The 24,285-nt window shown below is 37.0% G+C and overlaps 2 protein-coding genes across 2 annotated transcripts; one reads left to right on the top strand and one right to left on the bottom strand.

Annotated features, from left to right (window-relative positions):
- Nucleotides 1–1,952: 1,952 nt before the first annotated feature.
- Nucleotides 1,953–5,433, bottom strand: LOC103402039 (receptor-like protein kinase 7). Its single transcript, XM_008340793.4, has 2 exons — nucleotides 2,753–5,433; nucleotides 1,953–2,658 (listed from the first exon to the last, which is right to left on the bottom strand). Exons 1-2 carry the CDS (start codon nucleotides 5,313–5,315, stop codon nucleotides 2,261–2,263), a joined length of 2,961 nt encoding a protein of 986 aa, XP_008339015.2. The 5' UTR covers nucleotides 5,316–5,433; the 3' UTR covers nucleotides 1,953–2,260.
- Nucleotides 5,434–18,838: 13,405 nt separating this feature from the next.
- SUT1 (sucrose transport protein SUC4-like) lies at nucleotides 18,839–22,935 on the top strand (the record flags this gene model as incomplete). Its single annotated transcript, NM_001293880.1, is given in 5 exon segments — nucleotides 18,839–19,365; nucleotides 20,337–21,082; nucleotides 21,587–21,650; nucleotides 21,737–21,780; nucleotides 22,775–22,935. Coding segments are annotated over 5 exon segments (1,500 nt in total). The 5' UTR covers nucleotides 18,839–18,878.
- Between the last annotated feature and the right edge of the window lie 1,350 nt (nucleotides 22,936–24,285).

Below are 24,285 nucleotides of genomic sequence, written 5' to 3'. Positions count from 1 at the left end.
ATAATGTACCTGAAACATTTTTAGTCAAATAATTTGTACCAATATATATAAGTTCTAGGCTGCAACATGTGCACACGAATCATATATATAGCACACTACACGAATCATAAATTCTAGGCTGTAAACGTACCAAAAGCTAGGTGTCAAACTACGAACATGTTTACCAATTAAAAATTGAAATCAAAATCTTAGAATGCAAAAGACTATCAAAACCAAACAGCATATAATATTCATGTTCAAGCACACTACAAGAAGAGATGTAGGAGTATGCTAACGAATGTACCCATCATAGCCTCGCTTAGGATCCTCAACTTCTTATACTAGCTATGTACGTTGAGGTGTAACTCCTAGCAAGTTGGATGGATCTGAGATCCAACTGAAGCTCCATTTGGGATTCTTAATTTGATTAATACTAAAACCCTAATTAACAATTTGGCTAATACACAACATGCATCGACCCTAACGTGTGAATCATTTTTTTAACTCGATAACAGCTTCAGCTATACCTAGATTAATCAAGTTTTCATCTTTTTATTATTATTATTTTTTTCGTTTAATCAAAACCTTCGACTTCGAAAGACAATCAAAATCAACGCACCCAATTGATAATTGAATAAAAATCAATAACTGGAACCTAAATACCAACGTCAACCTCGATACGAAAAGAAGGCTTCTAAAACTTATGGTATGTTCATAGGAAGGAAGTGCCGCTAGAAAATAAAATTCACTAGAAAAATAACATTATTAATATCCTTAAATTCAAATCCTTCTTCTATTCAACCAGTGTTCTTCTCGGATTAAAACTCTGAGACATTAGTTAGCAAGAATCTAGGAAACTTGCATGCATTTTGGGGTGAAGAAACTGGATACGGCAAAGAGAATGTTAAGGGCCATGGCAAAATATGTAATTTAGGTACATGACAATGGGTTAATTAAAATACACATGGCACCAAAATTATAGGAGAATGTTTAATCAAATTGTTAAATTGAACAGATATTTAATCTAAGAAGCCTAAAAATGAGGGGTCTATATCAAAATTCCCCTTTAATTTACTATTGTGACTGTTAATGGGTACGCTCATGTCAGAGTTTATTTCAATTAAAATTTATAACGGGTATCGCTTATGACTGTTATTACCCATTTCCCTATTTTAATTTACTTTGTAATCATATGGATTATAATTAAAGACTTGCTTGGGTGTAGCAGAAAAATATCGTTCGTAAATTATTATTTCAATTATTGGAATTGTATGAGGACTTAAATGATTAAAATAGGGAAATGCATGCTAAAATATACCTATAACGGTGTTTAATTGTCAGAAAACGAAAATTATGACAAATTTTTCTTTTGTAATTTTCAAGTTGTTAAAAAAAAACATAGTAGACAGGGTGAAAAAAAGGTAAATGGGTAAACAAGGATAAACGGGTTCAAAAACAGGTAAATGGTTATGGTTAAATAGGTATACGGTTATGGGTATGAGTATAATTGTTTATGCAATTACCCAACGGGTAAACAGTTATATAGATATGAATATAAACGGTTATGGGTAAATAACGGTTATCCATCCACCATAACCGATTTCCATCCTGGTGTCTCTACTTGCTTCCTATGTCGGCCAGAAAATAAAAAACAAAAAGGAAAAAAAAGCATTGCGTAGACGGCTGTTGACCTAAATTTGAAGTCTACTACTCCAACCACCATGATGTTTACACTAAACAAATCAAATTCTTGTTACAACAACCAAGCAATTAGGCTGCTAGCTCAAGACCAATATACCATTAAATCTCTTAAGATCCACCTCAACTATATGCTATCACCCAGCTGCTTGAACCTTACAGTTCATGACCCAAAATCGGATTCGGACAGTCGCGGTCGAGGTCACACTTGCATTGGAGCCACCGCGTGCGTGAACGACTGTTTCTAGTAAAATCCGTTCACTAAACTCTTACACTGATGCAAACCTTGTTTATTATACAAGTTACAATTGCCCAACAAAAACAAATTACAGTAGCCTTCCTTTCAATTAGGCTCGAGAGTTCGAAAATTACAGTAGCCTGAAGGGAACAAGTAGATACATACATATCGTGCAAAAAGTCCTGCAACTATTTTACATCCACAAAACTGCAAACATACATATCTATATAATCTAAATGCAATGATCCGAGGCTCTGGCTAATATGTTACAAGCAATCTCAGCTCTCGTAATTGGGCTGCTTCGACCAATTAATTTTCATAGCGCGGCAGGAGTCTTGATTAGTTTCAATTCTCTATACCCTTCACTAGTTCCATTTTCTTATTACCAGAGGCATCATCTTTGCCGATAACAATTTTGAGCAATTTAAACGTCTCGTGAGCCTCTTCTAGCATTTGAACCACACTTCTCATGGAGGGTCTTAGCTCCGGCAGCCTAGCCGTGCACAGAACTGCAATTCTTAACACCTTGATAGCCTCTTCCTTGTACACCTCTGGAATATATGAGTCCACCATACTTAATATGCTCTCTCTACTCTTGAGCATGCTGCTTACCCAGCTCACTATGTCCTTGTTCTCCCCGAACTCTGCCTCTATCGGCCTTTTCCCCGTCACTAGCTCCATTAGTACCACTCCAAAGCTGTACACATCACTCTTCTCGTTCACTTTGTACGTGTATCCATATTCTGCATATTTAAAAATCACATTAGCCACAACTAATAACAAATTAATGAACTCAAAGGTACTAAAATATTTCCATGAATGGAGTATTTGACTAACCAGGAGCAATGTAGCCATGTGTTCCGGCAATAACGTGAGTAGAGTCCTTGCCTGCAGTGGCCTGAACAATCTTGGCAAGCCCAAAATCCGCAATTCTCGGCTTCAAAAACTCATCCAATAAAATGTTACTAGACTTGACATCTCTGTGTATCACCAGCCTCTCCAAGCCATGATGTAAATACTCCAACCCTTTGGCTGCTCCCACTGCTATCTCATGCCTTGTCTCCCAATCAAGCTTCATCTTCTGGCATGTATGAAGCCGATCCCACAAGCTTCCATTCGGCATGTACTCATACACCAACAAGCTCGAATCCTCGCTGGTAATGCTGCAGTACAACTTCACCACATTCACATGCCTAATTGAGCTCAACGTCTGCACCTCAGCGTCGAATTCCTTGGACTTCCCACCTCGTTTTGCAAGCATTGGGGTCGTGCTCTCGAACTTTTTCCTGCCACTTGGATTGGTATTCCATATATGTTTTACGGCGAGTTCTTTGCCATTCGCAAGTAAAACTCTATAAACATTTCCGGAACCCCCTTTTCCGATAAGATTCTCTTGCTTAATGGAATCAAGAATCTCACCCTCAGTGAAGCTCATCACATGGAAAGACTTCACATCCCAAGATTCCTCCTTTAATGAACGGTCTTCGTCCTTTTCTCCCTTCTTTAAGAACAAGAAGCATGTGAGGGACGCAAGCAGGATTGCTAAACCTACCGAGAAGCAAATAATTAGCGTCCGGACATCCTTGGACATCCCCGATCTAGAAGAACACCGCGGGAATGAGCTTACGTCCGTGCTGCAGAGACCGGAGTTACCAGAAAAGCTACCGTTGTAAGCGGCAATCGACAGAGATTTTGGTATGGCGCCGGTGAGCCTGTTGTCTGATAGGTCAAGAAGGCTTAGCCTTAGAGATCCTAAGCTCTTCGGGATTTCACCCGAAAGTTGATTTCGCGACAAATTCAGAGAGTTCAAGGTTGGAAGAGAGCCTAACGATGATGGGATATCACCGGAAAGCGAGTTTTCAGCAATGTTTAAGTCACTCAGAAAATCACAGCTTCCTAAAGACTTTGGTATCGAAGCAGAGAACATGTTGCTCTGCAAATACAGAGTCCCCAGATGCTTCAAGTCACCAATATTCCCCGGGATTTTCCCCGAAAACCTATTGTTGTTCAAAACAATCGACAACAAAGATGTTGCTTTGGAAATCTCATCCGGCAGCTCGCCAGATAACTGATTGTAACTGACGAACAACTGCGCAAGCGTCTTCGCGTTTCCGATGTCAGAAGTAATCGGGCCTTGGAATTGATTGGAAGTAAGGTCGATGATTTCCGCATTCGGCAACCCCCAAATTCCAGGAGGAACAACACCGGACAGCGAGTTGATGTTAACTCTGAACCGCTTCAACGTCGGACATTTTGCGTAATTCGCCGGAATTTCGCCGGTAAAGTTGTTCTGGAGCAAGAAAAAGCCTCTCATCGTCCCCATCTTGCACATATCCGGCGGAATACTCCCCGTCAGGAGGTTCTCAGAGACATCAATGAAATCAGTCTTGGACCAAGAGCCAAGTTTCTGAGGCAGAGGACCGGTCAGCTTGTTCGTGTACAAGGACAGATTGACAAGCTTCTTGAATTCCCCGAACTCGGCAGGTATTTCTCCGGTGAAATTGTTCTCGTAGAATTGGAGGGTAACTGAGTTCTCCAAAAATCTCAGCTCCGACAAATCGCCTTCGAGTCGATTCGCGGAGGCGTCGAAGTTTTCGAGGTTGGTGAGGTTTCCTAGGCCGGAAGGAAGCCTCCCGGTGAGCTTGTTGTCGTAGAGCTCGAGCTGCCAGAGCTTGTTGAGCTTTGTAATCTCGGATGGGATTTCTCCGACCATATTGTTTTGGGATAACTCCAAGTTGATAAGCTCCGTGAGGTTTCCGATTCCCTTCGGGATCGGACCTCCGAGGCTGCAATTCGCCAAGTAAAGCCAGTTGAGTTTCTTCAGATTCAACAACTCGGTTGGGAATAGGCTTTGATCAAAAGGGTTGTCTCCCAAGCTCAGTAGAATCAAACCCGTCATGTTCGCCAATGATTTCCATGGAAAAGTACCCGAAAATCCGCTGTTGTTGAGATGAAGATGTTCTAACCGGGACAGGGATGATATGTCGGGGAACGATCCTGAGAACGAGTTGTGGCCCAAGTCCAAGTACTTCAAATTTACGCAGTTGTTCAGGTCCTCTTTGATTGTCCCGTCCAAGAAGTTGAACCCCAAGGAAAGCGTTTCCAATGATTTGAGCTGGCATATTGCGTCCGCCGCAAGAAACCCGGATAGGTTCTGATTCGAAAGATCGATATCTCGAACGAATCCGTTTTCGTTGCAGGCAATTCCGGTGAAGCTGCAAACGCGACTGGTGGAGTTCCATGTGTTGAATATGTTGTTGGTGTTTGAACCTTGGAACGCGGATTTGAGTGTGAGAAGAATCTGAAGCTCGTCGGCCGCCGCGGCGGAGAGGAGGCAAAGGAGGAGGAAGAGGATGTGGAGGGGTAGATGGAATTTTCTCCGGCCTGTCGACGACGACATTTTTGTGGGGTTGACGGGAGAGTGGACTTTGGGGAGTGCGGGGAATTTTGAAGAGGGAAGGGTGGAAGTTAGTCTTAAGAGTGTACCATTTTTAACGTATGAGATGAATGAGTGGATGTAATCATTAACCACTTTCAAAGTGTAAATTATTAAAAAAAAAAATTAACTCTCAATAATCATCACATGGAGTGTCTGCTACCGTGATTTCTCTAACATTTTTTTCTTTTTACATAAGACTAAATTAGAAGATGCAATTTATTATTACGGTCTAATGATATTTCTCTTTATTTGTAAATGAGATGATTTAGATTCGATTCTCCTTAAACACGAATTTGAACCACATAATTGCTAGCTCATTGTGAAGCTAAGCACTTCCTCTCTCCTTTGATTCTCCTTAATGTAGATATTATTGATTGTTCCAAAAGAAAAAAGACCAAATTAGAAGAGGAAGCTTCGAAAGCATTAACAAATTTGCAAAATTTACAGACCAACTACTTTGACCTATTGGAATTTGGAAGTGCTCACGTTCCATTAACTTGAGTGGTAAAAACACTTCCATTTTCAGATTTTTACTAAAAATCTTTGAGCAAAATCAATTGGAAGTTGTTTCTTTAAGTAACATCCTCCATAGAAGTAAACAACACAGTTTTCATAAACGCTATCAAACACTCTACTCTGATGTTTGATAACTATTTCATTTTAACCACTTTTTGTTTGCAATTATTTGAAAAATTGATAGTAATTACCAAAAAAGTTTTTTTTAGAGAAAGCGAAAGCTAAAAATAAAAAACTGAAAATGAAAAAGTTTATCAAACAACCCTAATATAAACTCTTGTTTTTTGTCAGAAAATGTTGTTTTAATCATTTTAAAAACACAGCCAAAAAAAAATTTTATCCGTCGAAAAATAATTATTTAAAAAAAAAGTGTGAGAATGAGCTTTGTTTCAGCAAGTAAACCACTTTCTAATCAAGGTTGGTTTGTCGTGAATATGTAAAATTAATTTGGAAGCAGTCTGCTTTTCCAAACTTATCTGTATTTCATATATAAAATGTATTTTATTGGCTTTGTTTGTTGGCCTTACTCTCTCGACCGCATTATTTAACCCAGTTATGGTACCTTGTCTTGTGGTGGTTGTACTATTAATATTATTATTATTATTATTATAATAATTATTTTCCTCTCTTGTTAATTATTGGGAATATTCCAACTTGTATTTTTGTCTGATCGGCTTAAAAGTTATGTATGTGAATAATATTGCTGGAAAGGAGATCGTGTGTATCAGCACCACTTTTTGCCTCTGTTCTCCACTTCTTTTTGATGTGTGAGATGAGTTGTGTGCCACTTTTAGTTGTTGGTTGAAGACGTACCGGAAGCAACTGAGAAGGACGCAGCTAATTAAGCAGGAGACATGGCATGGAGGGGTCATCTCAATTTGACTTGAAGTTAACAAGAGCCAAATGCAATGACTCTAACGAAATGCATCTACACTTGTAACATAGAACAAGAGAAGGCAAAAAATAGTAGCCAAGCTCATCACAAGCTAGCAAGTTGGTCCCACATTTTCAATGGGAGCTACTATATGCTTGATACAGTTCGACGAAGTTGGTAAGAGCGTTTACCCTTGCATTCGAAGTTTTAAGTTTGATTATATCCTACCGACTATAAGATATGATAGGTTTGTTTTGTTTAAGGGTTTTTCTTTCTTTTTTTGAGAAATATATCAATCTTGTTGCCCATGTGGTTGCTTCCTATGCTGCCTTGCACAGTGGTTCTTTATGGGACGAGATTTGTCCAAATTTCTTTTTTTTAATTTTCTTGATGAAGATGTATACCTTACTATTAGATTATAAAAAATTATATCCTTGATAAAAAAAAAATTTAAATGATGAAAATAGTTGTTTTTATTTTCCAAAAAGAAATATACAAAATTTCTAGGATGCTTCAAAATATTGGATCTTCATTTTAACAGTTCAACTTTATAAACAAAATTTAAGGGTTAATATATCTAAAATATTGTATGGAACCACAAATATCTAATCAAACAAATGGAACACCATCATGCGATTCACCATCGGTAAGAATCGAACCCACGATATGTCGTATGAAAAACAAGCTTGAAATTCTCCCCCAACCACTGGATCATCCCGTAGTAATTGATAGCTTTGTTCTGCCTAAGGGATTTTCTTTTTCATTTTTTGAGAAAGGAGGCAAATGATGAAAATAATTATTTTTGTTTTCGAAACAGAAAAATACAAAATTTTATGACGCTTTAGAGCATGGAATATTCGTTTTAACCGTTAAATTTTATATTTTTATAAACAAAGTTTAAGGGTTAATGTATCTGAAATATTGTAGGGACCGCGACTACCGAATCAAACAAATGGAGAATGTGGGTGAAGCACGGCAGCGTGAAGCCGCCCTTCTTGACCTTAATAAAAATCGTTCACACAAAAATGTGGATAATGTTGAACTATCAACTGCCCCCGACCCCCACGCGCTTCAAGAGGTATGACCTTTACAATTATCATTCATTTATTATTCTTCCGGAGTCAGAAATAAGGAATAGGATTGTCTGTCATTGCACTTTCGGTGTCCTTCCGTGCTTTTCTGTTTATGTGATTACGGTTAAATCAAGTTAATATTTTATATTACTATTCATTTTTGTCTTATTATCTCTATAAAAAATAATATAAAATGTTGACGTGATTTAACCGTGATAACACAAAATAAGAGGACACGGGAGGACATCGGAAGTGGAAGGGCAGACAATCTTTGTCTCAGAAATAAACGTTCTAACACTGCAATCCGAATAGATTTCTCTCCTCTTTTAATTTCTTTCTCTTTCTATCTTATTTTTTTGTTTTATTTAAACGATTATGATTACGACATTTCATTTTTTAAAGTTTTATATAAAAGTAGAACACAAACACATGAGACGATAATAGAATGAGGAAAAATCCTACTCGTGCACACACCTCTAATGAAGATTTATTAATAAGTATTTTGTCATTCTTCGAGGAAGATTCAACGCACTCAGTCTATGTGTCCCAAGGTGACACGTGGGCTCCACCTTCTGGAAGATTGGTATGATTGTCGTACATAACAGTGATATCTTTGAGAAATGTTGAAGAAGACTCTGAATTTAACCCTTTAGTCATCAATCGCAAGACCCACTTATGTTGAAAATTATTCATTTTTTTCTAGTGGGTAAGTCCAAACAAGTGTAATTTTCTTCGAAAGGTAGACAAAAAATGGATTTGGAGAGGAAACTTTTAGTTATAGTTGTTTGATCAAAATTCAACGATTTGTGTGTTTGAGTAAAGAGGATCCGTCTCCCTTGCTCGTGAGAGGATCCAAATCCACGAAAAATTGTCTGTGAATGAAGTCCAAGTGATTGGAACTTTCTCCTTTTGTCCTCGACATTTCAAACATCCCAAAGAAAATTTGGGACGGAGTTGTTTGTTAATGTTAATCCACCTACCCCTGGTATAGTTTTCCACGCAACTGTGTTTGCTAATTATGCAGTCCCATTATTTGAGCCAGAGGAAATTCAACAACACGATAACAGACACAAAAATGACACTTGCCTCACCCTTCCGATTATCATATAGAAGAATTTTGCTTGAGTTAGACAATCTCCAACCCAAAATTATGTGAAATTCTAAATTTTTGTATTGCATCTGCAGCTTCTGATATCATGTAATTGCTGAACCAATTTGTGAGCTTCACTTCCTTTTAAGCATGGTGCTGTTGCTATATGTGACCTGTTTTTGGATTTAGACTAAGGCTAGGGAAGAAATGGTGCTAAAAAACAAATTTTAAGTTTTAACATCGGTGTTAGAGATGGTCTTACAATTTGAAATATATATTGAGCCAAAAGCAATTAACCGCAGTTCATACTATATGTGAATCTTAACAAAAAAAACAACAAAAGTTTTCTGAAATATTCATGTAATTATGAATGTGTACAATATCGCTTTTACCATGTCTGGACATGAGTCATGTTCTTGACTACCACCGCCTTCTCCAATATCGCTTGTAAAAGAGTAAATTGTTAGAGTAAACATAATCCAAGAACAAGTTATATGAGCTACTGTTATTAAAACACAAGTCATTGTTCATTAAACTAATGTTGGAGAAAACCGTACCTGCAGATGAACCCGAAGAAGCAACCATATTCGAATTCAGCAATAAAACCGTAGTGTGTCTTCTCCTCTCTTCAGTAATCAAAACTCTTGACTAATAATAGGTCTTAGTCCTGATAATAGAGCGTACAAACTGCGAGAGCAGAGGCCACTATATATACAACATAATCTTAGCCAAATTCTATAAGGATTTCCCTATTAAAATCCATATAGAAAACTGATTCCTATCCAACAGTGGTTTAGTATCTCTGTTCCTTAAGCATTCCAGAACAATATGAATTACAAATCCATTCCCAATGAGACTTCCTATTAAATCTTGAATTCAAAAACTAAATACAGTCTCATACCAATGCTCATATTCTTACATAAATAATATTAAAAGGTACAAATAAGCTCTGAGACACACTATTCTTATTTAAAATGACATCAAAACAAAACGATGCCATCTAGAAGGACATGCATGGCATTTTTCTGCATGGTTTATTATCAGATTTACAATGCCATCTAGAAGGCAGAAGAGTTCATGAAACTTACTTCATCAAACCAAACCAAACTTCATTTCATTTTTATATTATTTTTTTAGTATATCGATATTTCAACACTAAGGAGATGGGGAGTTCGGTTAATTCACATAATGGGCAGCCTAATTTGATATCGAATATAAGATCTTTCACTTCCAAATGAAGAAGAATGTTACCAGACTGTAGTACTGAATGGTAATTTTATATTATTTATTTATTACTATTAACTTGTTCTTTATATTATTACCTAAAATGTTGTTGTTGTGGACTAATTTGTACCGCACCCGTTGGAAAGTTCTTGTCACAGGAATCTGATGGGGCAGCTACGTAATCTACAGTTTAATCAGCATATACCAGTCTTATTTAATAATTTAATTCTGATTCTATAAGAACGACAGATGAATTACACATAATTTACAACTTAGATAAAGAGAAGTGCTAAAGTTGATTTCCCAAAAAAAAAAAAAAAAAAAAAAAAAGGAGAAGTGCTAAAGAAGGAAAAGCTAAAAGCCAAAAAGTGATTACGACTTTTTTAAGGCCATACATAGCTCGACACTTAACACATAATGAGTCAAGTCCGTGCTTTGCACAATGGTGACAATGTATATTAGGCCATTATATAATTGATGTAGGATAGTGCTATCACACATTAATTTTGATTTTTCACATGTTTTTCTCAAATTTTGAACGTCAGATCAAATAAATTGAAAAAGTTCAATGTAAAAAATTAACAAGGGATGAAAACAAAGCATCAACTTACACAAGGACATAACACCAAATTCTACATGTGACGAATGTAATATGACACAATTATTTATCTATAACAAAGTTATAGTTTATTTTTCCATTGAAAGGGAATTTGAGTCATTTGATACTATTATCTATCTATGAAAATTATTTATCATCATTATCTACTTATAAATACAAATATATTAAACATCATTGTCTATCCATATAGATAAAATTTGAAGGCAATCTTCTACTTATAACAAAGATGAAATCGAAATTACTCGTGAAAAATTAATTTTTTTTATTGAACTCTATAAAATATGGAAATTGAAGGAAATAGTAACCTTGTAAAAGAATTTGCAAAACCTATATGGGCAAAAGAATTATATACGTATAGTATGTCTCGACAATGATTTAGGAAGATAATGCTGATCGACTAAATTAAGAAGGGATATATCAAAAGAGACAACACCAAGTATATTATGTCAAAGTTCTTCTTTTCACATCAGCAACAAGAACATAAAAATATTGAAGTCAAGCATATCTGATCCCTAGACAACCTTTCGACCACTTCACGAAGTTATTGTAAAAGTCTACTTTTCACAAGTTTGTTCAAGGAATTGGTATGCGTAAATTATCTGATTTGCAATGCTTGTAGTTCTCATTTAGGAATATTCTTCAAACGCAAGGGGAGTATCCTGAAATGTACTCATTTGACCTTAATGTACTTTTTTCCCTACCATCATGATCATTATTTTCCCATTGGTTTTTGTTGCCTTAAAGGTTTTGATAAGGCTCCTACTCTGGGTTGGTCATACCCTTAGGTGTGTTTTACTTGCACCATGAAGATGTTTAGTTTTGACTTATTGCATTTACTCACTTTTCTCATTAGACTATGGGTTTTGTCCTACTTGAGTTTTACCATAGTCAGGTTTTGTGAGGTTTATCCCAAGATACATATTTTTTTTCTTATCCTGAGAACTCGCATTTGTTACTTATGTTGACCAAACGAGACGACTTCATCAACTGCTTCTATATCATCCATAATGAGCTGATGTGACATAATTACTTGAGTATTTATACACTTAATGGGGAATGTTTAACATTATAGCACATGTGTGATTGCGTAAATCCTAGTAAATTGTATTTAGGATTCTTATGTAATCTAGAACTTAGGCTTGCTTACATGTAGGAAAAGTAAGTCCATTATGTTTACTATAAATAAGGTACATGGTAAGGGAAATAACACAAAAATTTCCTACATCTTTCTTTTCTCTCTCTTTGCCGTTGCACCTCTCCTTCAATTAAATTTAGGCCACGACAGTTTTTAGTTTTTATGCAATTAATCTAGCCAAGTAGATGTACTCCCAACAAGTCGAATAATCGTACTAAAATTTCATCTGTAGACACGATTTAAAACTTTGAAAAAGAACATGTTTTCGAGCATTGCCTTGCTCCTTGCATGATGAGCCATTGCTACTTACAGTAAAAGAGAAGCTTAAATTATTGGACTCAGAGCGCCACCAGAGGCACTGAACGCAGTGAAGTGGGCACATGTAATAATCAGAACTTTTTATAGAAAAGAAGGGTATACAAAACCTTTTGGAACACTTTTCCCGATAACCCTAATTAATAGTGTGGTTTATTATCAGTCTAAACATCCTGCTATTCCAGCGTTCATGGTATAAGCCTAAGGAATGCCGGAGCATGCATGCATATCTGTTTCCAAACCACGTTATGCATTAGAACCAACACAAACGGGATTAAATTCTCACACAACATAACTAATTATTTTAAAGAATATATATGTTCACACATTAGACATAAGGAAATGTGCTATAAAATCTGTCATTGCTACTAGAAATTACTATTTGTCTGACGGAAAACCTATATTCATCTGGCAAAACCAATCAACGTTGTTTGAATGTCAAGAAAATAAAAATTTAATTTTATAAGAGTTGTATAACTTAAGTAGCTAATTGTGTTGGTAATCTCCACTATTTGTCCGATGGAAAACCTATATTTGTCGGACAAAACCAATCAACGTTGTTTGAATGACAAGAAAATAAAAAATAAATTTTATAAGAGTTGTATAACTTAAGTAGCTAATTGTGTTAGTAATCTCCACTCGTGTCGGAGTTTGAATTCCTTCTTTCATAACATTTGTTCTAACAAAAAGAGATCAGGTAGATTGATCTTTGCTTACAAACACAGTATAAAGTGCACTGATTAATGTTTCTTCATTTGACAGCGTGCAAATCCTATCGGATCCCTCAAAACTACAGACAAATCAAAAGGGAAAAAGGAAACAATAAATTACAAGAAAAGTAGATGAGTCAGCTGCGAGATCCAACCAATAATTTGAGCCTCACTTATCATTTCATATGGAGACATGAATGGCCGTAGTAGTCGACTCAGAAGGCATTTCTAGCACCCATGCATGCACATTTAGCACAATCCATGCATAATTGCACATATTTTTTTAATTAATTCAAATAGAAGATAAACTAGCTTTTCGGAGTACGAAGACGTAGGTTGTGAAAAATGGAGGCAGATTCTCTGTTCTCTTATTTTTCGTGCCTTCTTATTTTGTGTGATAATAATTAAGTTACATCAACATTTTATATTATTATTTTTTTTTATCTTATTATCTTTATAAAAAATAATAAAAAATATTAATATGACTTAACTGTGATTATACAAACAAAAGACACGGAAAATGAGACAACAGAGAATCTGCCTCCGTGAAAAATGTCCACGTACCCAAAAGCAAAGGATCACAGTCTGGGAACCCACCACCCATGTACCATGTCTTTTCAATCCCGTCCATCGATCAAGAAGTTATCATTCATTTCTGTTTTTTTCTTTTGGTATTAACGATTGAGTCCATTCAACGCAATCTGGTCTTCGATCGATCATCCATCAAATATCTACAGTCTTCTTCTTCCTCATCTCCTCAATTAATATAATTGCAGAACAAGACGGGGGTGTGTGTGCGCCTTTTATCTTCCTAGTGGAGCCAGTCCAAGCCATTGACCTAGGCTTTTTATTGGGTCCTGACCTCCTTTGAGCCTCAAAGTTTGTGAACGTCACACTAGTGTATGCTGTGTCATTCCTCACGAATGATAATTGATAAAGCAAGTGATCATTTGCTTTCCGCTCCATTCACATTTCTGCCTACTAACCCACTCAATGCCACAATTTTGACTAACTATTCCTAAGCTAAAACTTTTGTTTTTGACCCACAGAGTTCATGTGTTCGGCTTTTCCTATCCATAGCTAGTTTATTTTAAAGGGGCATATAGGCCTAGTAGCTTTTGCATGACCTATTAACTAGATATGAAATGATACAAAAATAACAGATTTAGAGTCAATCTGTTAACGAGACATGTTGTTATTAGGTTACCCGTTAAGATTTAGACATTAAATATGACAATTTCTTACATAATTAGTTAACCTGACACAAAACGGCTAACAAAGCAGGTTGATCAAGTCGCGTATAGTCGTTATTGGGTCCATTATTAATAATCCGTTAAGAAAACGAATATGATACGAAAAAAAACACGGGCACGATAAACACTACTTATTGATCAGGCCGCGTATAGTTGTTTCATTCCTTACAGTTTATAAATAAGGAGATATAGATATATAGGCTTAATATTATAAAATATGATTTAGGTAAATTGAGTCAAAGTAACTTTTAGAAGATGAAGTGAGAGTCATAAACACCGGCCGACAGAGTTAAAGCGTACGTAGAAGTACACAAGCGAAGAGTAAGAACTCACTACTCGCAGGATTCAGCATTTCCCTTTACAAACTTCCATTTGAGAAACGGTGTCGAATTTTATTTGTACCATACTTGACTAATTCTAAAACTACTGAGCATCGGTCAACGTTATACCGTTAAGGACCCAGAAGAGTTTTCCTTCAACCAGGAGGCCAATCACAACGCGACACGTGTCAACATCAGAAGCCAATCACAATACAACACGTGTCAATGTCAGAACAAAGCTAGAAACTCTCTTCTATAAAAGGAGATCATTCCCCCACAATATTTCCTAATGTCATTTGTACTAAATCATTCACTAGTACTCACTAAAGGAGAGCTTGAACCTACGTACTTGTGTAAACCCTTCACAATTAATGAGAACTCTACTCCGTAGACGTAACCAATCTGGGTGAACCATGTACATCTTATGTTTGCTTCCCTATCTCTATATGTTTGCATACTTATCCATACTAGTGACCGGAGCAATCTAGCGAAGGTCACAAATTTAACACTTTCTGTTGTATCAAAGTCCTCACTGATTTTGTGTATCAACATATTTCAACACTCCCATAACTATCAAAATTCTGTAAAGTTTATTTTATATTTATGTTTACTAACTAATGGTTTGATGATAAAACTTTGATTTTCACGATATTCTACAAATTTATCTAAATTATAATAAAAAGATTCAAACTTAGATGCAGACGAAAATCATACTGTTCTAACCAATTTAACGGATCAGTTAAAGAATTTTTATACTCAATTCAAATACATGCATGTTTGGCTGTGGGGAAGTTTACCATGCCAATTCCAATTTTTGTTTCTCTCTTCTAGATGTTAGCAGCCAGTTCATTGTCCTAATGCTACGGCTATAGCATTACATCATTGCAGCTGGTTGCTTCCGAGTGGAGTATATCAAACCACATCACCAAATTATGGAAAGGCATATATATCCTCCTTCAAAGTTCAAACCACAAAGCAAGTGACGTAGTACCCAACACCCTCCCACTCCCCCACTTGATCATACAAAACGTCATTTCTTTAATCATGTTTGAACATAACATCACCTCCAATCAAGTAGGGATTGAATTTAGCACTAAACCTAATAGTGATTACCAACTTGATTTATGCATTTTGTTAGTGTTAAATATGATTACAAGCTACAGACCTTTTATGTAGATGTTAATCGATGAGTTTTGTTTGAAATAAGTGTTGAACTAGTGCTTTCACGCGACCAATTCCTAGCATAAATTGTTACTTTTTTCTGATTCATGAAGCAAAAGGATTACTAACGTAAATCCTTGAAGAACCGATAATCTGGAATCCACCAGCTTTTGGAGGGTAATCCCAAAATAGTTTTGAGTCATTGATGTGATGATTTACACTGATAACATCAACGACTTAAATAAGTCATTTACAACTATGTTGGACAACTCAAAAGCTTAGGAAATTAAAACGACATTAATCGAACGGAAATCGAGTGGTCTGATTTTTATTTGAGAAATTAAAATTGCATTTTGGAGGTTGAGACGACCTCGAATGGTTAAAATCCCACTAACATAACAGCAAAGCCGTGTGTTTAAACCTTTCTTTATGAAAAAGTATCATGGGCCCAAATCGAAGCTCAAAAGCCAAATCTACAAACTCCCACTGCATTTTTTATCATCCGACAATCCATTTTCTCTTCATCTACCAATCATTTGTTCTACATCATTTTCTTTTTTATTTCTTGATTGGGCACTTGTTCATGAAATCGTAGCTTACATTTTGATTTACACTAAAAGTCATCAATTCTCTCGTATGAGATTAAAAATAAATTGAAAACAATGGAGACCACAAAATGTAGTGCATTGATATTTTTGTATGAATGGGACATGTTAATTTGGAACAAGCCTAGTTCGCCCAATATGTGCGGCGCATGATGGGCCAAGCTGGGGTGAATAACTTAACAGATTGGGTTATGAACTTCTAAATTTTCATTGGGCTCAAGGGAAATACCCTTCTCGTGGGTGATAAGTCAAGTCTTTATTTATTTAACTAGAAAAAACATTTTGTTAATTTTGGCCCAACAGTTTCTCTTACTCAATTGCCATTTGAACTAAAGAGTTAATTGGTTAAATGAATGAATTAAATTGTGCAAGTATGGAAAAATAAATCAACACTAGTTAATTAGTTTTTAAATTGTTGGACCGAATCGGGTATGGTCCTTAGGGTTGTGATGTAGGACATAATTGGTGTTATTTTAGGTGCGGGAAAATTAATAGAATGCATCATTTAATCAACAAAAGTGATTGGAGAATTGGTAGTTCACAAGCTCAAAGGTAACAAACAACAAAATATCAAAAACAATCTTAAAATATTAAAATCTCGTTTTAAACATGGTAAACGAAATAATTCGTCCAAATTCTGACTCGGCTCATTTCTATCCAATAAGTCATGTAGATCTCATCATTTTCTTCAAATCCATTTTGTAATGTACCAAAAACGGAAATTCCAAATGAAAGTTTCGTTAATATGAACAACATGAAAAGTCTAAAAATCCACTTCCGGAATATGCTAGCATCAAATAACCTTTTAACCCGTAAATTACCAATTCTCCAATTACTTTTGTTGATTAAATGCCGCCTCCTTTTAATTTTTCCACACCTAAAACAACACCAATCTTGTTCTACGTCAGGCTGGGTCATCAGTTTATGAGCCGACTCATAACCTAATATGCAAGGTTCATGCCCTAATCATTTTGAAAAATGGCCCAATAAAATCCAGCATTGTTGGGCCGACCCATGACCCTAAAAAATAGAGCCGACTTGAGTCACCCCCATCGAAAAATTACAAGTTCATAAACCCAATCAGTTATTGAATTCAACCTGGGTTGGCCCATTGTGTGCTATAAAGATTTGGGCAGCTAAGGCTTTTTTTACATTCATACAAGAAGGAAGAATTGCAAATGCCTCCGAACGAGCCCGATACTGCAATTTGGGTTGTAGTTGTTGTAGCCCAAATGGTAATTGGATCCCCTCAGTTTGTTGTCGATTAAGTTTGAAGACGTGGAGTGTTGTTCACTATCGAAAATTTAAGAGATTGCGTATGCCAATTTGGTGTGGCCGACATGAACAAATATCCAATGTTGTCCTTTACCAAAAAATAAAATAAAATATCCAATGTTGTCAACGTCTGTACCGACGAAGGTCAATTGAGAATTGTACCAAATACTAATAAGGAGAATTGTACTAATTCTCTCTCTCTCTCGCTCTCTCTCTAATGACGCAACTCCTAGGATTTGTTTACATAAGAGGGCATCTCACAAAGCGTACATCTTCCTCCACCTCCAAACCCCTTACTTGAGGGCAAGTATCACATATTTATCAGCTTATCTGACACGAGTATATTAGTGTATATATTTAGTGAGAACGTCTTAACCACATATCGGTGTATACATCTAACTAATGATAGAAAATAATCTTTCTTAAACTTGTAAATCACATGAGTAGTACTAAATGCATCAAAAACAAAATTCTAAAATTCTATATGCTTAAAGATCAAATGGTTTATTCTTCTCAATCGTAGAGAAAAGATGTAGGTATTCACGAAAACGTAAGAACTATTACAAATTTCAAAATTACACTTCTAAATTGGTGTATAGGGATCACTCAAGAAACAAGACTTTGTTAATTGATGAGTCACCGCATTAGGCATTCAATACATATGGTTAAGAGTAAATTGAGCAACACTCATATAAGAGTAATTGGATTTTGATTGTTTTTATTTGCTTTAGTTATGAAACTTATTACTTTTAACAAACAAGATATTGTAATTTTATTTGTTACGTTATTTAGGTAATTATTAATTTTACCTCAATATTAGTTTGACAATCAGCGTCGGCCCTTAAAATCTAGTCCGACTCGTCTAATTCTTTACGAAGGAATGAAGTTTTCTTTGTTCTAGCTTTAATCTTTTACATCAATGTATATACCCATTTTGCCTACAAAATTTATAAATATACACCATCAAACAGCTAGCAAACCAACGGTCTGCATTCATTTGTGTCGTTTACCCGAAACAAATGTCGGAAGCAGTTTAGCCTTTCGGTGCAACCTTCGGCTTGTCCGGACTCAGTCGACCTCCGGAAAACCAAAATTCCACACCGACCGACTTTGCCCTCACTTCCAATCATAATTTGCCACTCCAAACTCCGCATCCAGTGCACTTTCGTAAAATTAAATAACATGCAAGGGCATTTCCGTCTCCCCATCCCCTTCACTCTGACTACACACCTGACGTTCCCGCGGCCAAACAAAAAACCGCCACCTTCTCTCACTTCACGCCATTTCCCACAGTTCTAGAGAGAAGGAAGGAATATATTCGAGGGTTCTAGAGAGAGAGAGGGGACCGGTCACCATGCCAGCTCCAGACGCAGACCGCCACAGGGTCAGGGCTCGACCGGCGGTCCGAACCCGAGTCCCACTCCGGCAACTCCTCCGAGTGGCATCGGTCGCGTGTGGAATCCAATTCGGTTGGGCCCTACAGCTCTCGCTCTTGACCCCGTACGTTCAAGAGCTCGGAATCCCTCACGCTTGGGCCAGCGTCATATGGCTCTGTGGGCCTTTATCGGGCCTTGTGGTCCAGCCCCTTGTGGGCCACATGAGCGACCGCTGCACTAGCCGATACGGTCGCCGGCGCCCATTCATCGTCGTCGGAGCGGCCTGTATCGCCGTCTCCGTTCTAATCATCGGTTTCTCCGCCGATATCGGTTGGTTGCTCGGCGACAGAGGCGGCGGCGTCAGGCCCAGAGCCATCGCCGTGTTCGTGTTCGGGTTTTGGATTCTGGACGTGGCCAATAATGTGACTCAGGGTCCTTGTAGAGCTCTCCTCGCTGATCTCACTGGTATGAACCTTCAATTTGAACAATTTGAACAATTTGCAAACTTGTTTATGATAAAACAATATATTTACATTAAGCGATGGGGGAGTAAATTGGTATCGAACGAAATTCAAACAGACGATACACTTGTTAGGAATACCGCTAGACCGTAGTGAGTAACAATTCAATCCATTGACCTTAGTCAACTTTTAGTCAATTTTGGAATGAATTTTGATGAATTCTGTGAAAAATGCTGTTGAAAACTCTTCATAAATTAGGTAATTTATGATCTGCTGAAGACTGAAAGTGTAAACATTTTCCTAATTTTGGAACTTTGGTATTGATAATCCACTCATTTTGTATGCTGTGATAATCCACCCTAATATGTTAAGCTGTGCGTGCTGCAGTAAACTCGAGAGTTTAGAACTCGAGATCCTTGGTAAGTTAGGGGTCAGTACTTGGTATGGTCCGTATGGATGTTTGAATGCATTACAGAATAATGGCTACTATTGTAGCAAGAAAGCTATTTATATTTGCCTACGTGCGAGATGAACATTGAACAGACCTCCTGAACAACTATTGAGTAGACTGTTTCCGCAAATGCTAGAAATTTGATTGCTTGCAGATGTCTTATAATTCCAAAAAGGCTATGAAAGCCGGTGTCTGTAATTAGTGAATGCCAAAGTGGCAGAGGTCTAAACCATGCCTTGATTATCTTGCAAGAGATTATCTTCCCCTCAATGTAGGTCATCGTGATTTGTTATTGATTTCACATAATGGAGAGAGATTAATGACCACATCGCTATGGAATTACTTTTTTTATGTGAAGTTCTCAAAGACAACTAGAAATTATTGATGCATGGAACATTGTTGATTCTTTTGTGGAACATTGGTTAGCTGCCAATGCGCTGAAAGGATCAAATGTGCTGAAAGATCAAAGTGTCAAAATAAAACCCAGTAACACTTTTTTTTCTTCGTAATTTCTATCTTGCTAGAAAAGGATTATCGAAGAACTCGAGTAGCAAACGCTTATTTCTCTCTGTTTATGGCGGTTGGCAATGTTCTTGGCTATGCAACTGGATCAATAAGTTACTTGTTCAAGGTTTTTCCATTTTCAATTACCCCAGCATGCAATGTTAACTGTGCAAACCTCAAGTCTGCTTTCTTCGTCGACACTGCCTTTATTGCAATTACTACGTGGATAAGCATATCAGCAGCTCAGGAAACACCTCTGGGTTCAAGTAACAGAACTACACCCTTTGCTGATGAAGGGCCAGGACAGTCAAGTCATATCGAAGAAGCTTTTCTCTGGGAGCTGTTTGGGACTTTTAGATATTTCCCAGGGTCTGTATGGTTAATCCTACTTGTTATTGCTCTAAACTGGATTGGGTGGTTTCCATTTCTTCTCTTTGATACTGATTGGATGGGTCGAGAGATTTATGGTGGCAAGCCAAATGAAGGGATAAATTATAGTACTGGTGTTAGAATGGGAGCTCTTGGTTTGATGTTGAATTCGGTTATTCTTGGTATAACCTCAGTGCTTATGGAGAAGCTTTGCAGGAAATGGGGGGCTGGTTTTGTGTGGGGAATTTCAAGCATTCTCATGACTCTTTGCTTTTTCGCAATGCTTGTTATTACATTTGTGAACAAGAGTATTGGTGTTGGGGGCCATGATTTACCTCCAGATGGTATTGTGATAGCTGCACTGGTTGTTTTTGCAGTTCTCGGTATTCCATTGGCGGTAAGCTTTTATCTCTGGTTGAATGCGAAGCATGCTTTCTATTTGGCAATGTATGTTTCACTGTTCGAAGGCAAACAGGGGCTAATTTTTATGAGCAGGGAATGTTGGAAGTTGCTTACGACCAATCTTTTTCTTTTGGTAACTAATGATTAATCAAGCATACCATAATGGTTATTTTACATCAAAAGAATATAAAAAATTACTTCAGAACAAAAAGGGTTAATCTCATCCATTTGACCTCAAAATATGCTGCTGTGGGAAGGGAGGGGGTGTCAAGTTGGGGATATTCTCTGTAAGAATTTGACCTGTCAAGTAATAATTTTTTATTTGAGGAAAATTCATCTCACTTTTCTCTTTTGTTTTTGAAACACTTTGGGTGAATTTGAAAGATTTTATCATTTTTGGAGGTGGTCTCTTCACCACGCGGTTATTATGGAATGGCCATGCTTTGTGTGTGAACTTGGTCTATGAATGGAATTTAAATTACCGGAATATTTGTTGCAGATCACATACAGTGTTCCGTATGCTTTGGTTTCTTCTCGAATCGAGTCTTTGGGACTTGGCCAAGGTCGGAATTTCTTTAACAGAATGTTAAAGAGTTTTCGTTGGAGTTTTGGCTGTAGGATTTCTTACATTGATGTTTGGTTCTTGTAGGTTTATCAATGGGTGTACTGAATCTGGCAATAGTAATCCCACAGGTAGGAACACTCATTTCCTTTTAGCAATGCATGTGACGCTTCTGTGTTGAAACTAAATTAACATGAAATGCATTACTGTATAAGGTTATATTACACTTCTACAGTCATCAACCAAACGTGAAGAGATACATGCAAATATGACACCTGCACCTTGTCCCAACTTTGGGGTTGGCTATATGCATCCTAATTCTTTTGTCATGTCCCATCATTGGTTAAATTTTCATTTTAAGTCGTATGTTTTGATTATAATTCCTAATTACCACTAACTAAGTAGTTGTTGGCCTTCCTCTTCCCGTAGCACCACCGTCCATGTATTCTATGTATACATGCATTTGAGTTTTTTCAGCTTCTTCAAGCCTTTTAACTCTGAAAATAAGCATGTTCATGTTGAGCATGTCCTCACCTGGGACATGAAGGCACTAACCAATTGATCGATCAAGAAAAAACGCTTTTAAACTTTGCACCTTTCCATTGTTTTATTATGTGAAACATAGTCGAAACTGTTTTCTACTATCACATTTTGGGACGAATTACTGAAACCAGCCAAGAAACAATACCCTGCTTCACAAAACCCCTTAAACTGCTACTAGGATGTGATGGTTCAGCCGTTCTGTTATGGGTTGATGCCTTATGCAAATCATCGATGCTTGAGTTGAAGAGCATGCTTTGAAAAGAATCATATTTGTGTATTTATTTTCCCTTGTTATAACAATTACTCGATTATTGCAAGTGGTGGATTGCCTTGTTAGTTAGGGCCTTCTTCTTCAACATACTGTGTCCCGGGTTCAAACCTTCCTCACTCCCCTTAGTGTGGTTGATTAGTGTATAATATCGCATGTAATCAACAATTACTCCATTATTAGTTGTTTTGTATTGAGCCAATATTACCTGATTGAACTCCCATGGACTTCTCTATGAATGACTTCTCTATGAATGACATTTATCATCTTTATTATATTGATTTTGGTCATGAATATTTGTTTTTTGAGAACAGGTGATCGTATCACTAGGAAGTGGACCTTGGGATCAGCTATTTGGTGGTGGAAATGTTCCAGCCTTTGCCGTGGCAGCAGTTGCATCCTTAGCCAGCGGCCTGGTGGCCATCTTGGCAATTCCACGTTCTGCTGCTCCTAAGCCCCGAGCTGTCACATGAGGTATTTTGTTGTATCTACTTTCCACTAAACTTTTTTGTCACCGAAGTGGTAAAATCTCAATAATTAGTGAAAATCTGTAAATAGCTGTTACTTGCTATACAGTCAATCAGTTGAAGTTACTTGTGTTCAAATAATTTAAAGGCCTGGCAGCGAGTATGTGGATGTTGAACTCAATTTCCACGTGAAGTGCTTCGATTCAGCGAATTATACATCTGAGTTTGTACAATTTATTCAATTCCTGCTGGGCACTTGGTGAAATCCCTATGTTGGAATCACATATTTGTTTAGACATGGGAAATCCATGTGGAATGGGTGATTTTAGACCCTGCTTTTTTTAGAAGTGTCGTGGGAAACAAGATTGTCATAAAGCGATAGCTTTTCGCAGACGCTGGCTACGAAAATATGTTGATGTAATAGAAGTCAGTTAGTGCCCGGTGAGACAAGTTATCTACAACCAGTGGAGAATTTCTTGTATGAAAAAACAAGTCCCATCTGCAGGATTGTGGCAAATTGCCATGGAAAAGTAGGTGCAGCCTCCTCAGCTGTAGATTCCGGAATTAATCCGAGACTAGTTTGCTACCAACCAAAGATAATATGTTGCGGCTGTTTGAGAATAATTCGTCATGTTTTCCTTTCTGGTAAAGCTTCGATTGGGCGATGGTGGTTCGGTTATGAGGTATTGGAATCTCATGCGTTTTGTTCATGGATTTTGTTGTATGAATATGGTGGCCAGCAGTGAATATGTGAAATGTACTGATCGAAACCTTGATGGAGACAATGCCTCTTTTATTCTCTCCGATTTTTTTTTTTTTTGGTTCTCTCTTTTGTTGGAAAGTTTTATTCTCGTGATGGCTTTGCGTTTATTCTCTTTTCTTCTGCTTTTTTTTTTTTTAAATTATATATTGTTAATTAGTTTAAGTAAAATTTATTTTCTTCTTTGTATCTAGGCATTGGAATAAATTCTTGCCTTAATTGCTATAATAAGTATCTATGAAAGTCTGTCTGCTTTTAATCCTCCCATGCTTGTTTGCTAGACAGGCATCTAGAAGTACTGGAAAGAAAAGAAAGGGAAAAAAATAAATCAAATCTCTCGGGTAACGTCCACTATTGCTAATTTGCTATTGAATAATGCTTGGATCAGTTGCTCATGCTTGAATGCGTCAAATAGTCAAGAATTGCCCACTCGCGCATCGACGACAAAATTCATTTTGCTGAGTGGTAGAGGGAACATAGTGGGTTCCGGAAATACGAGAAGAAACATGCATAGTACAAGTCACAAGGCTTTTACACTAGTAGAAGAGAGATTAGTGACACATTGTTTTTTAGAGAGATTTAAGGCATATCAGACTTC

The sequence above is a fragment of the Malus domestica genome, chromosome 15 (genome assembly GCF_042453785.1).
Source record: "Malus domestica chromosome 15, GDT2T_hap1".
NCBI classification, from domain to species: Eukaryota; Viridiplantae; Streptophyta; class Magnoliopsida; order Rosales; family Rosaceae; genus Malus; species Malus domestica.
Note: the sequence above shows the minus strand (reverse complement) of the source record. Positions and strands in the feature narration are given on the sequence as shown.

Excerpts from the sequence above, each read along its gene's own strand:
- LOC103402039 (XM_008340793.4), bottom strand. The coding sequence starts at position 5,315 with ATGTCGTCGTCGACAGGCCGGAGAAAATTCCATCTACCCCTCCACATC. Across the intron at positions 2,659-2,752 it reads ACATGGCTACATTGCTCCTG|AATATGGATACACGTACAAA; the intron begins GTTAGTCAAATA and ends TTAAATATGCAG.